Genomic DNA, 18,730 nt, shown 5'->3' on the forward strand with positions numbered 1-18,730 from the left:
CGGAGGTGTTGTTGGTCAGTAACTGCAAAACGGTTCAACGGATGCAAATCGACGTCGGAGGGCACGTGATTGCATCGAATGGTGCATTGAAGCAATTGGGAGTTATAATTGACGACCGGTTGAGCTTCAACAACCACATTAATTACGCCTGTGAAAAGTCGGCGAAGGCAACGAACGCAATAGCGAGAATCATGCCAAACGTCGACGGCCCGAGAAGCAGCACGAGACGTCTACTATCTACTGTTTTGTCATCGATACTCCGATATGGGGTTCCTGCCTGAAGTGCTGCGCTGAAAACCAAGCGGAACCGTGAAAAGCTAAACAGGACACTCCGGCTGATGGCCATACGAGTCGCGAGTGCCTACAGAACAATATCGTCGGAGGCAGTATGCGTTATTGCCGGATGATCCCCATCTGCATTACCTTGGCGGAGGACGTGGAATGCTATCAGCGGAGAAATCCACATAACGCTAGGAGACTGATCCGAGCGGACTCGTTGGCTAAATGGCAACAAGAGTGGGACAACGCGGAGAAAGGAAGGTGGACCCACCGACTCATCCCAAATGTGTCAGCCTGGGTACATAGGAAGCATGAAGAGGTGAACTTCCATTTGACGCAGTTTTTGTCCGGGCACGGATGCTTCCGGAAGTACTTGCATCGGTTTGGACATGCTTCGTCACCCCTTTGCCCGGAGTGTGCGACTGCAGGAGACACCGGAACACGTGGTCTTCAAATGCCCTAGGTTCGAAGAGGTTCGTAGGGGTAAACCTGGTATGACAGTGGACAATATAGTCTAAGAGATGTGCCGTGACGAACATACCTGGGACGCTCAACAGAGCATACTCTCCGAGCTGCAGAGGAAGTGGCGAAGAAACCAACAAGAAGCCATAAACCGGGTATCGAGAGAAATTCCGCCGCCGGGGAACTCTCCGACTGTGTAGACTAGGACCACCGCCGGGGACCAGTTGAGTAGTACGTGACGTAACACCGAGTTGGGTTGTCGGGGCGCCCGTGAACCGAACGTCAAGCTTCACCGAAATCGCCGAACCGATCTCGACACCCTACCGGGTAGCTGGTGTGTAGGCTAGATCCTCCGCCGGGGATTAGACCGAGTAGACCGCGTCGCAGAGCTAGCAGTGGGTCGTTGGGGCGCTAGTGAACCGGAAGTTACGCTCCACCCGGAATCGCCGGATAGATCTCAGCACCTACTGTTTGGCCCGTTGAGTAGGCTAGATCCACCGCCGGGGACTAGATCGAGTAGATCGGGCCGACGCGGAGAGCTAAATGGCTCACAAAAATGAACATCGATATCAGGAGAAATCTACCGCTCGGTTGCAGGAGAACAGGCTAGATCCATTGTTGGGGACTAGACCGAGTAGTTCGCGAACAATTGAGGGCGGGAGCTGAATGGCTCATCGGGAAAGTAGAGCGAAACGGAACGAGAGGAAGCCAAAGGGCTCAAGAAATTGTGGTGCTAAAACAAAAGAAGAATCGGTATCGGGAGAGCTTTCTTCGCCGCTAGATTCACCGCCGAGGACTAGACTGAGTAGACCGCGACGAGATACCACCAGTTGCAGGTCGTCTGGGCATCAGCGAACCGGACGCCCTGCTCAACCGGAATCGCAGAACTGACCTCGACATCTGGTTGGTTGGCTCGATCTCGGGAGAACTTCTCTCGCCGGGGAATTCTCCGTTGGAGTAGGCTAGGTCCATCGTCAGGGACTAGACAGAGTAGATCGCGAACAAGTCTGGTGCTCAACGAGTAAACGGCGCTGAATGGTGCGAGAAGGGAGCTGAGGTGCTAAATGGCACAAGGGAGCCGAAGGGCTCGGTGAATTGGACAGTCTGAAGTTTGCCACCCAGATTGTCTTCGTAGGGGAGGAGCACTCAGTCTCGACTCACAGCCAGCTTTCCGACTGCCATGCAGAAATTTCCAGTCTGTGTGGATGGTGGAGAATTGGTGGTGTGTCGAGGAGCGGGGCGGTAACCCTGCGGAAGTAATGAACTAATACGTAGTTGAATTAGAGTGTGTGCTACGCACATAAAAACCCCTCCCCGAAGTAATGCCGTATGGTAGTTCCGGGGAGGAATTAGGTTCTGGGCAAGAGCAGTGGTTTTTTAGCGGGTCGAGTGATGGCAGCCCAAACCCGTTCCCTGAGATATTGGGGTTTTTGTACATTTTCCCTCAGGTCTCAGGGTTTTCCTGAAAATGTTTTTTACTGCTCTCAAAAAAAACACATACACGCATTGTCCCAAATCGTTGAGCTGAGTCGATTGGTATATAAGACTCGGCCCTCCGGACCTTGGAAAAAATCGTGAAAATTTGAGCGAATTCTATACATCTCTTTAATAAGGGCGAAAGCTGCCGACACCGTGTTCAATCAACACACAATGACTATACGCACAACTTGTTGAAGCAGACACAATAGTTGATGAAATAAAACACCCCGGCAGGCAATTAGTGAGGGCAAAAACTAGCTCATTCAATAATTTTCATCATCGCAAAATGCTTATGGTGGAAGTTTTCGGTGAGTTGACTTTTTGTCAATAAAGTGACTTTACGCTTGTCCTGACATGCCGCAGACTCAGGTGATTCGCATTTATTGCCAAAAGATCCTGACTCCTGCGTTGCAGAAGACAAAGAGTAAAGTAGCCGGGAAACTCTAAGCTTGCTCATTGACCCTACGCCACGCTTTTCTAAACTTTCTTACTTCAAACCCTTGCTCTTCCTTGAGTACTATGGCTCTTAATATGTGAAAAATATTTCACCTTCCAGTCCCTTGCTAATTAAATGTCGTTACAATATAAAAATATTACCAAAAATAATTTAACATTGAAATTATAATTTCACCTAATTTGGGTGTCTGTGATTATGCATTAGAAACATATTGTTTAGATAGTAATTATGTTCACATTCTATTCATTAAAATACTAACCTGTTATACATCAGCACGTCGGGTTTCCACAGCTTATTAGGCGTTATTCTGAGGTCTCTAACTCCTCCATATTCTGAATCATTCCATCTCAAGTTGTAATCATTCCACTCCTATAGATAAATAGTAATAGCGGTTAAGCTGACATCACACTATTTAATGAAAAAAACTATGCTATAGAAACTAACATTGGACCTATGGAAACAACAAACAACATAACACTAACCATGCAAAAACAGTCAATCAAACGGATTGGAATTTTTCTCTTACTGATTGATAGACAAATTTCATAAAATTATTTTTAACACCTAAACGCTCGGGTTGGGATTTTTGCAGAATATTTTTTTAAAATTATTAACTCTTGATAGAGTTGGCCAATTTCGATTATTTATACAGGGTGTTCGGTTAATGAGTAAGAATCTCTCGAGGAGTGATTTACTGTCATATTTGGAGCAAAAAATCGTTCTAGACATATCATCAAATCTCAACCGTTACAGAGTTATTAAACTTTTTCTGTAAAAAACTTGTTTATCTTAAAACACCTATAACTCAAAAAGTATACCTCGTATTTTAAATCTTTTAGTGCCATTGGAAAGGTGAAAAATTTTTCTATTGAATAATGTTCTCATATCTTTCGGGTAATTAGTTTTAATTACCTTTTAGTTGTAAAGTAGTTCAAAGTGTTTTTGATGAGGTTTTTGTTAATTTTCTCAGAATAATGAATTATGATTATAGCAATATCTATTATCCAAAAATTGGGTTTGAGGACGATTCATAATTTGTTCTTGAACATAATATTCCTATCTCCTCTCGTTTGCTTGTAATTTGACTTCAAAACTTTTCCTGTAAATGACTTGCAAGTTCTTAAAAGACTCAAATCTAGAAAATATGCTATTATCAGGGTTTCATTGGAAAGCTGCTTTCGATGTATGTACAGATATCTTTTAGTTAAGTGTACTACATGACTTTTTACTAGTAAAATAACTCTAAATTTGCGTTTTTTTGGTGATTTTTGTAATTATTCTAATTATTAATCAACTAAATTTATCATCACTATTGTTCAGTTGGTGCCCCTTAATATTCTCTACAACTTGTTATTTGACACTTTATCCCTATCGCTTTTCATTTCGCTGCAATTTGGTCGGTGTTAAGTCAGACCGGACTAAGTCGCAAAACATAAAAGAATAAGACAATGGTAGCAATGGATAAAGAGTTTCGTCAGCCACATTCGACTTTTGTCAGATTTGAAATATGTAACAATAAACAAGAATGATGGCAAAAATTAATTTCCAATTATAATGTAAAGGATGCTGCGATTCAAACTTTAAACTCATTTTTCTCGAAATCAATATTTTGTCACTTAGTCCGGTCTGACTTAACACGGACCATTTAATAGCTAACACAGCATGGCCTTATCACAAACGCAGTGGGTTCGAAATCATTGTCTTTGCATATGAAATGAGAAGATAAAAATGATTTTGCTTCGAAACTAAAAGAGATAATTGAATAAAGTCAAAGGAAGAATTGTAGAACTTGCTGAGATGCATTATTCCATGAAAATAATGGTGAAGTTTATTATTTATTATTTTAAGAAAATAACGAAAATTCTAATAATAACACTAACTTTAAATTAATTAACTTCTAACAGAATACTAAATTCACATAACTGAAAGGTATTAATACATTTTTCTCTGCTAAATTTTCCTGGCTTTTGAATAAAAATAAGAAAAGGTACAATAAGTGCCATACTTTTTCAATAAGAGCTAGTATTAGTGAATATGAGATAAAAACATCCAAGTTCAGTAACCCAAACACATGAAAACAAGACAAGATAAGTATATCATGTCAAAGAACAAATTATACAACTTTTCGAGACTAACAATTTGAATTATTAAAATAGTGATGTTAACTATTAAGATTTTCGCGACGTGATCGAAAAATCGATCAAAATTGATAAATTTCAAATAAATTACTGTGAAAAGATTACTTAACCTCATTAGCTGAAACATTTGAGGACATTTTTCAGTGGAAAATTTTCTCACCTATCCAATGAATCTAAAAGATTTGAAATACAAAGTATATTTTTTGAGTTAGAGCTATTATAAGACAACTAAGTTTTTAACACAAAAAGTTCAATAACTTAGTAACGGTTGAGAATTCATGGTATGGGTAGAACGATTTTTTGCTCCAAATATGACAGTAAATCACCCCTCGAGAGATTCTTACTCATGAACCAAACACCCTGTATGTCAAAAGAACCCGTTATTCTTCTAGTTCATACTAATGAAGACAACACCCCCATGGTCTAAAAACACTGGAGTTATTCTGCATTGAATTGGGGTAAGTCGGTTTGGTCATTTGGGTTTTTTATTAATAACATAGAAATTTTCGATGGGACTAACCTTAAACTGTTTTCAAACTTGTAGGATTTACTAAAAGACATCATAATAAAATAATTTGAGATTTGTCCAATCTTCCCCGAAAAAATGGCTCGAATAATGACAAAGTCGGTGTAGATGACAATATACTATATGTAAGAATCATTCCAACCACTTCAAACTACAACGACAATGAGCCAGTTTACCGGTGAATCTGGATGGTCCCAGGGGGTCACATTCATCACATCGCATATCAAAAAATAAGGCATTCAAAATAACACAGCTGTTTCTAGATCAGTCTATTAGCTTGATCTAGAAGAAAATCCGGTTCTTTTGATATATAAAGCATGGAAATTGGTCAACTCTATCGAGAGTTATAGAATTCTGCAAAAATCCCAACCTGAGCGTTTTGATATTAATGTGATACTATGAATCTGAAATGTGCCGATTAGTATTGAGGTTTAATAGAAATGATATAAGACTACAACTTAATTTCTCTCTATAATCTAGGCTGAGAATTTCAAAGTAATTTACAAGTTGTACATTAGTATTGAGGTTTAGTAGAAATGATGTCAGACTACAACTTAATTTCTCTCTACAATCCAGGCTGAGATTTTCAAAGTAATTTACAAGTTTTTCGTTTATTGACCCGTTTATAATGAAGTAGCATGTACTGTAAACCAAAATAGTATTATGGAATGAAAAAATGATGCGAAAAACTATAAAATATAAAAATGATCTACATGACTGATGATGACAATATAAAACATGTTCGGACTTCCAGTTCCACATCTATGAAGTATGTGAGTTTTCTTCAGTTCTGTTCAGCGTTGCATATCTATGAGTAAAGAGAACTAAATACAACTACGAGTCATTTGCCAGTGTATCAATCCGTGCAGCAATGTATTTGATTTCAACCGGTCTCGTAATGTTGTAAAACGACTGTTTCATTATTCTCTCTCAAGTTGTTTGTGTGTAATGACAGTGCTAGGCAGTAAGTGTTAATATTGTACTCTTAGTATTAATTGTAGTGAGTGATATATCTTATTTGGATGTTTGTATCCTGTTTACCTAGAAGACGAGGATGATTTACACTTACTGGAGAGCAGTATGAAACCAAATAAGTAAAAGAGACAAACGGCAAAAATTAGTGGTTAAACGACGCGGGCCTACAGATCCTTTATACACAGACTAGCGAAGTGTCAAAAAATGCAACCAAACGGGTTGTCAAAAACTGCAACCAAACGAGCATGATGGTATTGTGAAAAAATGTTAAGAGGGAAGCCCATGCAAAGCTTATGAAATCTTTCGTGATGGTTGTTGTTGTTGTTATCCGTTGTTGCTAGTTTTACTGTTTTTGTCTCCACAAGTCTGTGTATAAAGTATTTGTACGCCGGCCCCAACATCCCCTTAAGCATAAATGGCTATAATTCAACGTTCGACACTATGATCACCGCATAAATTTATCGCTATAGTAGTTAGATACTAGCTCCTGCTTTTTTTCTCAAAAGCAATAGTATCAATTCACATTTTTCAAAGATACTCAAATTCTAGCTGCTTCATTTGTAAGTGGCGGTTTGCCCACTACTCGGGTTTTTATTTGCCCGGCAGACCCTTTTGTCAGGGCGGCCTAGGTACCCCTACAAAAATTTCGGGTTTTCACACACGAACAAACAAAATAAATTACAATTTTATTTTATTCTCCTCTCTTCTCTGTGCTGCACTCTGTCGATGTAACTGACCAGCTGCTTCTGATGATGTGGTAGAAGGCGACGGTTTTTCCGTCCGACCGGGACTACAACGGCCGTGTTCTCCTGTTAGTTTTCGTTAGCGGCTCCGGCAGCGGTCCTTGGCTAAGGAGGTGAGCTTTGCTCCTTAATTGGAACCTTCCTAGTGACGATCGCGAATTATCGCCGGAACTACTCGCTCCACGCGATCGATCCCAGAAGTCACCGCAGTGTACTACCTTGGTCGCATCTTTGGCTTACCTGCGTTGCCCTCCTTGACGTTTAGCTGTGAAGACAAGCTATGCTCGTTCAGCTAATCCTTCACAGCGAGAGCGGATCGGCGTCTACCGGACCCTTTTTACTTAGTCGGGGAGCGAGTGACTCCTTGGCGCTTAGCTCTCTTTTCAGATGACCCGACACCACACTATATACTGTGTCCGAACTACGGGCCGGAACTTTTCGACGGTCTTAGCAACGACACGACTAGACACTTGCATTTCGAAACTGTATCGCAAATCTGACTACCCCTCAGTAACTCATGTAACTGGTACTGTCAAATAGGGTTCGTCGCGGTGCGGATGTGGGCGGTAAATGGATTGTCCGCACCGCAACCGCAAAAAAATAATAAAACCGCACCGCTTACCGCAACCGCACTTTATTTACCGCACCGCATCTCGCGGTAATGCGGTAAAATTTTTATATTTTTAAAAATGGTGTTGAAAAATTGTACATTTGTGTAACCATATATAATAAAATGTTATTCTTATTCACACGAAATTTAACTTTAAAAGACTCCTCAGAATGTAATGTTTATGAAAAAATCAACTTTTGCATTTTCTATTAATAAAATTCCACACATTTTAAGGCAAACATTATACATTTTATTTTAGCAACCCTTCACTTAATAGAAAAATGTGGAATAAAAATGTAATAAGAAATGAAGTTGAATATTTTTTTCTTTAAATTTTCATATTTTCAATGTTTTTGACATATGAAAATGAAATGGATGATTTTCGCATTTACGTAGTAAACCACCTTTCATTCTTAACGGAATTTCACCAAAAAAAAATTAAAGTCGAAATACCAGTTCCTCTATATAGTAGCGCATATATTCCAATATAGTAAAATAAAAACCGATTTAATCCACCTAGCAGTGAGATGAGACATTTCTTACACATTTCACTATTGGATTAGTTTGCAGAACTCACGAGAAGTAGGCACCCAACTAGAGGTGGGATGAAAACAGTTTCTAGTCTTGCACGAGTAAAATCTCGAATAAACTGAATAAATTATAGAAATCAACAAAACGACCGAAATAAAAAAGTAAAGCAAAAAATGAAACAATAGGTTTTTAAATTCATAAAATGAGTAGAAAAATTTATGTAAATCAAAATTATAATATACACGAATCAAATTAGATTAGGTTATTACATAAAAATTAAGATTATATTTAGAAATAGTTATAAGATTAATAGAATAAATAGACTCATACTAACAAATTGAATAAAATAAAACGAATGACTGAACAAGAAATGCATAAAATTAAAAATATGAATAAAATGAATCAAATGAATCAAATGAATCAAATGAATCAAATGAATCAAATGAATCAAATGAATCAAATGAATCAAATGAATCAAATGAATCAAATGAATCAAATGAATCAAATGAATCAAATTAATCAAATGAATCAAATGAATTAAATGAATCAAATGAATCAAAAGAGTCAAATGAATCAAATGAATCAAATCAATCCAATCAAATGAATTAAATGAATCAAATGAATCACACGAATCAAATGAATCAAAATGAATCAAATGAATTAAATAAATCAAATGAATCAAATGAATCAAATGAATCAAATGAATCAAATGAATCAAATGAATCAAATGAATCAAATGAATCAAATGAATCAAATGAATCAAATGATTACAATGCAGTCTCTTTCCTTTCATCCTTATAGCTTTCATATGGTTTCGTTCGGAATTCTCGTGCAGGAAATATGGATAAATAAGTCCTATACAGACCAATACTGTGAAAAAGAAATGGTTCAAACTACTCAGTATATCAAGATGTGGACGACGATAAGTTAGAAAACACATTGTAGTTGCATCCCCCATCGAGAGTGGGTACTTTGGGAGACTTCTTTTCCTGAATCTAATTTGTGGATATTTTTGGTCTTTGATCCGTTATTTTTCATGAAAGTTCGTACCAATACAACAAATGTGCAGCTGATACAACTCATGGTTCATTCGCCTGCGCAACGTTCCGTCTTCCATCTGCACGCCACCATAGATGGTACGCAACACCTTTCGTTCGAAAACTCCAAGGGCGCGTTGGTCCTCCACGAGCATAGTCCAGGTCTCGTGGCCGTAGAGGACCACCGATCTAATCAGCGTCTTGAAGATAATCAACTTCGCGCGGCGGCGAATTTTGTTCGACCGGAGCGTCCTCTGGAGTCCAAAGTAGGCACGATTTCCCGCTATGATCCGTCTCTGAATTTCTCTGCTGTTATCATTGTCGTCGGTTACCAGTGAGCCCAAATACATGAATTCGTCGACCATCTCGATTTCGTCACCGTCAATCCGAACTCGGGATGGGAGGTTCACATTGTCGTCTCTAGAACCTCTTCCTCTCATGTATTTTGTCTTCGAAACGTTGATGGCACGTCCAATCCTGCTGGCTTCAGCTTTATGTCTTTGAGCATATATTTCATTCAAAATTCAATAGAGATACGAATAGTTTAAATATCGCACGTGGAATGTCTCTTTTGAAAATTTTCATCGTCAAACTTTCATATTGCCCCGTTAAGCGAAATATTTTTCAGATATAGCCATAAATTTCTTTAATTATGGTGTAGATACAGGCTTTGAATACAATTGAATTAAAGTTGAGTTGATGTAGCAGCAGAGATAGGTAGATAGATAGGTAGATAGATAGAGAGAAATTGGGGAGGGGCGTGTGAGGAATGGCAAATGATGGTTAATGCAGTGACATTATTTTTATAGGTATATTTTTATGATATATTGTTTCTTACATTCTTATCATAAATAATGTAAGTAGTAATTTTTGCGCCATAACCAGTATAACCTAAATCTTGCAAAAGAGCTAACTTTTCGCTAGATTTTTGGGCTTCAAACATACAGTTGCTTTCGGTGACGCCACAAGTATAATTATATTAGAAATCTTTTAACTCACTACTAGGTGAATTACTTGTTGATCTGTGTATTGATATATCATCCAACATTTACCTCATGATTGAACGCAATGCCTAATCCAAGGAATAAATACTAGAACTCAATGTTTCTTTATCAACACATTATTTTGTATTTGAAGTGAACTTATATATTGATTTTTGAGAAATAGTTCATTTATTATAAAGGTAATTCATAATATTCTCAACATCGAATTCCTTGAATCACGCAGATGTGTTTTCATACCCCGATATTCAAAATCGGTTTAGTTTTGCCCCAAAAACACCAGTAAAGCAATACTCTGTATGAAACAATCTCATTTTTAATTAGTGGAAATTGGTAAGCAAGGACTAAAAATACAAAATGTTTAATATCTCCGCCGCTGTGCACGGATTTAGACAATCTATAGCTTGTTAGAAAGGTATTTTTGCAAGCTTTTTATTTATGTGCAGTTTCGCAGTTAATATTGCATTGTTCGAAAGTTATTTGAAAAAAACCTGCTGTGGTTTGACAAAATCGCCCATATCTTAGAAAGTAAACAACATTTCGAAAATCAAAAATAATAGTGTCAAATGGCAACGTTAGGCCTTTCATTTGAAACTAATTTCATTAAGATCGGCTCAGCCATTGCTGAGATAATTACATGACATTTTGTACATACATACATACATACACACACACATACAGACATTGTCTCAATTTGTCGAGCTGAGTCGATTGGTATATGAGACTCGGCCCTCCGAGCCTCGGAAAAAGTTTTCAAAGTTTGAGCGAATCCTATACATTTCTTTTGTAAGAAATGTAAAACATATTGTATTTCATTAATAAGAACGACGCCATATTTGACGAAAAAAAATTGCCTATACATTACATCTAATCAGGAATTCGGTCTCAACCAGCACAGAATTATTGAACATTAGAAAAACTGCAAAAAATATATGATTTGTAGCATACAGCGGAAATGATTTTTAAAAATAGGGGGTTTTACGGACAAAATACTCCAAAACTCTAACTTCCGCTTTCTTTAAGAAACAGATGTATTATCATTTAAAAACTAAGATTGCTCCCTTTAAAAATGAATGAAGTGTAATTTTCTAAATGCTAGTTCGAAAGTTCTAGAATTTAATATATTTTCCTCTAATATTTTGCCAAAGAGCCAATGGCAAAAACTTCAATTGAAGTGAACGGGAGTCAAACTATGTGGTATTTGGCAACAAAAGCTTCAAAAAAGTTACAAAATAGTCTTGACTGAAAAATATTAGGACCTAATTTGGTAGAAAATTATAGTAAATTTGAATGGAAGTGCGCGAAAAAAAGTTATGTAGCATTATGCTATATTTCACCCTAAGGAGGAAAATTTGGCAAACACCAAAATTTCTCACTAGGGTGAAAATTTGTTGGTAAAACCAGTCTTTGCACTTGAGGGCACAAATCCTTTTTTCTTACACAGTTGCGTTTTGGCTTCGCCTCATCAGAAACCGACACTAACTTTTTGTCGGAAAAGATTAGCGCCGGCTTGACGCAAATCCATTAAAACTAAAACACACTTTGTGTTTCCCTCGAACGACTGATTAAACGTGATGTCCCGTCCGAGCAGAAGTTCTGTTTGTGCCGATGAGACACAGTGAAGCCGAGACTTGTCTTGGCTTAGCAGGCCTATGCGAAAGCACAATGCTATATTTCACCCTAAGGAGGAAAATTTGGTAAACACCAACATTTCTCACTAGAGTGATCACGTTTGATCACGTGTTTACCAAATTGATATCGAAAACCGATTTAATCCACCTAGCATTGAGATGAGACATTTCTTACACATTTCACTATTGGATTAGTTTGCAGAACTCCCTAGAAGTAGGCACCCAGCAAGAGGTGGGATGAAAACAGTTTCTAGTCTTGCACGAATAAAATCTCGAATAAACTGAATAAATTATAATTTATATTATATTGAGATGATAAGTGTTTTTTATGTAAAAATGTCTGAGGAACGCGATGGCATTAAAATTTTCAAAATTAAAATATACGTATTTTGAGAAAAATTAACTTTTAATATTTAACTGATAAAATTGCATACTTGGCAACACTGTCGGCAAAAAATAATATTTTTTATAGACTCCTTGAACAATTTTCTTCAAAAGCCATCCTGTGGTTTGATTCTAGAGTAAATAGAACCGGAGATATGATCAAAAGAAAATCAAGGGTTTTGACAATTTGCCAAAACGGGGGGTGCTCCCATGACCCGAGGGGTGGTTCAATTGTCACAAAAATTTGGGTTTTTATATATTGGCCCTAGATGAACAATTCCTCTAAATTTTGTTCAAATCCGTGGAGGTCGATTACACGTGCCTTGATCACTTCGCATGGAATGACCCTTATAGAAATCAGCAAAACGACCGAAATAAAAAAGTAAAGCAAAAAATGAAACAATAGGTTTTAAAATTCATAAAATGAGTAGAAAAATTAATGTAAATCAAAATTATAATATAAACGAATCAAATTAGATTAGGTTATTACATAAAAATTAAGAGTATATTTAGAAATAGTTATAAGATTAATAGAATAAATTGACTCATACTAACAAATTGAATGAAATAAAACGAATGACTGAACATGAAATGCATGAAATTAAACATATGAATAAAATGAATCAAATGAATCAAATGAATCAATGAATCAATGAGTCAAATGAATCAAATGAATCAAATGAATCAAATTAATCAAATAAACAAATGAATCAAATGAATCAAATGAATCAAATGAATCAAATTAATCAAATTAATCAAATTAATCAAATTAATCAAATGAATCAAATGTTTTGATTAACTGTACTATCTCATAACGAATAAAAAGATGCGGAATGAAATAATTAATTGAAATGAAATGATCATATATTTGAAACTAAAAACATTTTTGAATAAAGAAAATGAATAAACCGGATTGTACGAATTTGAGAACCATGCATCAGAAAGTTTTGAAATGTTTTTGAAAATCTCATCTTCTGAGAAAAGGCTAATAAATATGCAATGGACTTTCTAGGACTTCCATCTACTTTTGGTTTTATTCTTTTTGTTTTCATGTTTCTTTACTTGACGGCGTCGTTTTAAGATTATCTGGTGTTTCTACTTTATTGTTAGACCTTAATTAGTTATCAGGAACCTGGAACGTTCAATTTGCTTTGGAATTCGAAGTTTACTTTTTGGTCACATATTCCCGAAAAAAGATTTATGTACAGAATAGAATTTACTGGTCCAGTTTTTTAACGCGCAATTGAATATAGTAAAGTGAGACAAGGTCACATGTGCTTTCAAGCCGCTTGAACAGAGAACGACAGGGAGAATGCGATTCGTTAATGAGACAGGTAGATATTTAAAAGTTTTTATTTGCATTGAAGTAAATAGTGTGAAATGTCTAGGCTATGTCGATAGCATAAAAGCTGTGCATTCAGTTGATTGCAATGCAGTCTTTTTCCATTCATCCATGCAGTCTTTTTCCATTATAGCTTTCATATTGTTTCGTTCGGAATTCTCGTGCAGGAAATATGGATAAATAAGTCCTATACAGACCAATACTGTGAAAAAGAAATGATTCAAACTACTCAGTATATCCAGATATGGACGACGATAAATTAGAAGACACATTGTAGACACAGGCATAGGTTTGGCATTTTATGTTACAATATTTGGATACGTACGAAGCTAGTGGATTAGACCTCGCCGAATGTCTGTCGATGTTGTTTTAACTGAGCTTTTCAACTCTTGGCCGAGATTACAGTTCCGAAGGATTGAGCCAAGGGTTGCTTATATTCTTGCAGCATCTGCGAGAGTTTGGTTTAGTCTATCAGCAGAAGCGGAAGGAGAGGTGGTTTTATACTACTCGATTGGAAAATAACATTACTTCGAAGAACGCCATTCCGACCACCCGGAAGATGATATGATATTATGATAAGACAAAGGATAGATTGGGGTTGAAGCAAACTACAGAGCTTATGCGTATACGGATTCTAACCTGCAGGTGGCTATACTGGGTCGCAGAGCTACTACATCGTTTCCCAAATCTCGTTGTTGGCGTGTTAACCCGTGAGGCAGTCCTCACAGCAAGTGAAAAGTTTCGTGCAATTTAAATTTGTTTTGACCTCTTGTTAACATTAAAGATGTTGAACACGAAACATACCGCCAATACCAAGTCAGCCCTACCACCGACGGTTGTCGATCAGATCAAATCAGTTTCTTTCGCCGGGTGATTTTAACACACTACGCGATTAGGCCCAGTCGATTGGGGTGATGACCTGGCAGAACGAACGCACCCGCATCATGGTTGTCATCAAGAACAGCCACAACGATGTCAAATGGTTCTAAGAGCGATACTCAAAGGTTGGAACCCAAGCCCTGGCTGCCGGAACTAGCAGCCAGGGGTTGGGATTTTTTCTAACAGGGAAAGATAAGCTGTGTCGCATTTGGTTTGCTATAATAAAATTGTAGAACTAGGTGAGATCTAATACAGATGTTTTGATTAACTGTACTATCTCATCTCTTAGATACGAAGTTATCTTTCGAATGATAGTTGGAAGCTTTTTAGGTTTTTAAATCAGGCTATTTTCTTAACTCCTAAAGAAATTAGGTTTAAAGCGTGATGCAACTAACGTATTTGCAAGAATTGTTTTAGTAGTTTTGTGGCCACATTGCTAATTCAAAGCCAACCATCAGTAAGCGGAAGGAAGTTTGAAAGCTATAATGGGCGATCGGGCAGATTCAGCAAAGAACGATTCCATCGGGAGCTTTCAAAAAGTAACAAATCTATAGAAAAGCATTCTAAAGAAGTTGCCGCCCTGCAGCAAGCATTCAGCGGACTGGACATTGCCAAAGCAAATTGACACACCGATTTCTAACACCGATTTTAACGCGCATAGCCTGTCCTTATAGCACAAAAGAACATGGATTTTTAGTAGCTGTATATTGCATTATTGAATGTAACAATCTCTATTTCTGTTCCAAGTGAAACATTCTCTAGATGACATACAGTTTTTGTAGCATTATTCCAATCCATCGTTAAAAGCAGTGAACCCTAGAAATGCTCGGATCCGACATCCCCGTGCAGTTTCTGGATGAGCAGAAAGCTATTTTTTACCAAAATTACATACATCTTGAGAAATATATCTGTTCGTTATACGGGCAGCAATTTGCGTACAAGGTTATTTACACACCTAGAAAAAATAGTGTAAATTTACGTCTCCTGACCATGACATATACGAGCATCAAAAATGACTTAGTTTTACGTTTGATTTTAATTTTACATGACGATTAATTTCGTAAATCATGTAATTTTACTCCACATACAGCGTTTGTTCTGAATGGTAGGAAGTGTAATTTTAAGTCATTGCGCATGTAAAGTATATGTTTCATGTAAAATTAAATGTAACACGGTAATGTTCTGTCATTTCGTAAATTGCGGTTTGTTGAATTGTGTCATGTTTGCAATTACGTCAACGATAAAATTCAGATTTTTTTGGTGTGTAGGTTAAACCGTTTTGCAATGATGTAATTTTAATTTGTGATCCATGATTTGCTCGGATGAACTGAAGGTTGTGTTGCAAGACTCATATCGATGTAGCCGGCCAACGGCGATGCGATCTGAAGCCTGATCTGGTTACCGAATGGGGGAGCTCCAGGAGTGGGTCTTGGAATGTCGTGGCGATTTAGTATAGTCACGAGTAATCGAACTTTCGCGAGTTGTCTTCCTCAGTGTGTTGGATTGGGTACGGCGGTCGCGGTCATCAGTACCGTCTTTACGCATGGGCCCACTGGGCCAGGGGCGCCGGGATTTTGGGGACCCCGAACTTATGATGAATATAAAATCCTTCTGTAGACTATATTTCAAAGAAAAGTCGCACTCAATTATTCATTACTTTTTAATATGTGGGTAACAATAGATGAGTAGCAACTCGGAATCGCACATTGTACTGTATTCCAAGTGATCAAGTAAACAAAAGCATCAGAGTAGCAGGAAACGAGGCACTGCATGACTATTGAACCAATTCAAACGTCAATCCAACATTTCGATTCAAGTTTCAATTTATTTTCAACAACAGCAATGAAACGTTTGGTACACCCTCTATAAAACGTTTGGAAGGCACCGGACCAACAAGAAAATCTTGTTTTGGAAACGATCTGTGGATGTGCAAAAATATTAATTATATTTCTTCGTTACACCTGAGTCTGCCAACGGACAAATCCACATGCAAGCGTCCAAAAGAGACTTCTTGAGGTCTTACGAAGAATCGACACTTTTTGATCGGATTTGGCATGTTTCGCTGCCCAATCAGTCTTAGACTGTCACAGAACCAATAATGTTGTTTTTGCACTATACTCCGCTCTATCACATCCATTTTAATCCATTTTGAAGACAAACGTTCATGAAATCCCAAAAAAAGAAGTTTGAAATGCCCTTGTGAAAGTATCAACATGTATCAAACCTAGCTTTATCCTAGATTTGACTAAATGTGCCACTGTAAATGTGCGTGTATTTGAGGATATTTTGTAGAATCTTGGACATTTAGTAGCGTCAATATTTTTAAAAATATTCTTGTATTGTGGTGTGTCCTCAAAGTATGTTTCACACAAGTAGAACATTCTTGTGCTGTAGAAATAAAATAATATAATTTTAAAAATTCAGTTTTTCCTTGCTAAATTCAAAGCCTCAGTTCAGTCGGGGGTGGAGATAGCGTAATCGGTAAATCGATTATACGCATATCACCTGGGTTCAATTCCAAACCCCGCACATAGGGTTAGAGATTTCTCTAACCCGACAAAGAGGCGAATGACCCTAAGGTTAAAACCTCTATAATCGAAACAAAAAAGAGTTTATGGACAAATGACGAAAGCATTGAAACGAATTATACAGATGATATTGATAGATTCGAGTATTTTATGTTTCGTTTTGAACGCAATTTTAAGCGAACGAAATTAAAGTATTGAATGAACACTTCTAACACTGAATAGTGGAAATGTTAGGACGCAGAAAAAAGTTTTATTTTGTAGATCCGAATTGTTTTGTACGGACCATACCTAACTTAAAGTTTTTAACGTTTGGGATTCTCCTCATCAGTAACTAGCATAATATTGGTGCCAGTGAGATGGTTTTAGCATCTAACCAGTGCCAATTTTAGTGCTAGTCTAGATTAATCATCTAACTGGCACCAAGATGGTGCTAGTTACTGATGAGAAGAATCCAAAACGCTAAAAACTAACTAACTAATGTTAATATTCACATTTATTTTCCATCGGTCCCTCTCCGCACTGGAAAGCGATTCTACTAACTGAACCCTTGATATCACACCGGTCGGCTTTACTTCTCCCACGTAAGCAGATGTAGCTGTTGAAATATTGAGAATATTTTATACGCAATTTACCAATATTATTTATAGGACGTAGTATCGTTTGCCATTCGGGACAGTACAAACAGAATGAATGAATCAGATGTTGCCACTTCTCATACCTACGTTTCCACTTCTCATATATACACATAAACATATGTATCGCTAGAATAGAATGCCTCTCAGCAGTTAGGTAGCCAGGGCGGTGGTAGAGTAAATCACCTTTTTGATAGAGCAGGTTTGGCGTAATAAAGTATGCCTTCGGGGCAATTTATTTAGCTAACTAAAACGCTCTTTTTTGATTGCCGGAAACGGCATTGATGACAAACATTTTATGCTTTTCAGATTCGGTATCAAACAGTAGTGTGGTGAATACCCCACCCGGTTTCTCACACTACAGTTTGCGGAAAGTTCAGCACTTAAGTGTGGTGACGACCACACCCGGTTTCTCACATTTAAGTGCTTTCGCTGGATAATTCCACTTCGTTTCTGCTTTTAGGTTATGGGCCCAGAGAAGCTATTCTAACAGATAGTTTACTTTGGATGGATTTCGTTTAGTTTTAGAAGAGACCACCGTTTCTTTGGCCCAGTGAAGCTATTCTAATAGATAGCTTACTTTGGATGATTTTTTATTTAGTTTTAGAGGAGACCAACGTTTCTTCGGAACAGAGATAGCTATCTATACTTTGGTTACTTTGGAAAGGAATGTAATCTATTTCTTGATCAAGGGTAGTTTATGCGAACAAGTAATTTGTCATTGACTGGGTTGCAGACAACGAAGCGATTTTTGCTACACAGACAGCCATCTTTTGCTGTGGGGTGAAGCCTTGAATATCGTTGGAACAGGTTGTAATTTATTTTGATCAAGGGGAGCCGTTTATACGGACAAGAGTGGTTTGCAGGCAATGGAGCGATTTTTGCTACTCAGACAGCCATCTTTGCTGTGGAGTGAAGCCTTGACTAATCGTGGGAACTGGTTTGTCGTCTAGGAAAATTTTAAATATTTGGTTGTTTCCTCATTAACATTTGTAAGGTTTTCCGTGTTGATAACTCGACCAATATGGAAAACCGCCTCAAACGTATTGCTGTGCCTGTATTTCGGGGCGACGAGAAATCTTGTCCCTTATGGCGG

General features: G+C 37.5%; 1 protein-coding gene across 16 annotated transcripts in view; it reads right to left on the minus strand.

Annotated features, from left to right (window-relative positions):
- The window catches only part of LOC131678358 (neuronal acetylcholine receptor subunit alpha-7), a 1,795,942-nt gene that overhangs the window by 1,038,267 nt on the left and 738,945 nt on the right, over positions 1 to 18,730 (minus strand). For all 16 annotated transcript variants that reach the window (XR_009303634.1, XR_009303635.1, XM_058958445.1 and 13 more), the window contains one exon: positions 2,937 to 3,046. Coding sequence is in view for 14 of the 16 variants with exons in the window: in XM_058958445.1 (XP_058814428.1) it covers positions 2,937 to 3,046 (110 nt within the window). In the remaining 2 variants the exon portion in view is untranslated. The remainder of the gene's footprint in view (positions 1 to 2,936; positions 3,047 to 18,730) is intronic.

The sequence above is a fragment of the Topomyia yanbarensis genome, chromosome 2 (assembly GCF_030247195.1).
Source record: "Topomyia yanbarensis strain Yona2022 chromosome 2, ASM3024719v1, whole genome shotgun sequence".
Classification (NCBI taxonomy): domain Eukaryota; kingdom Metazoa; phylum Arthropoda; class Insecta; order Diptera; family Culicidae; genus Topomyia; species Topomyia yanbarensis.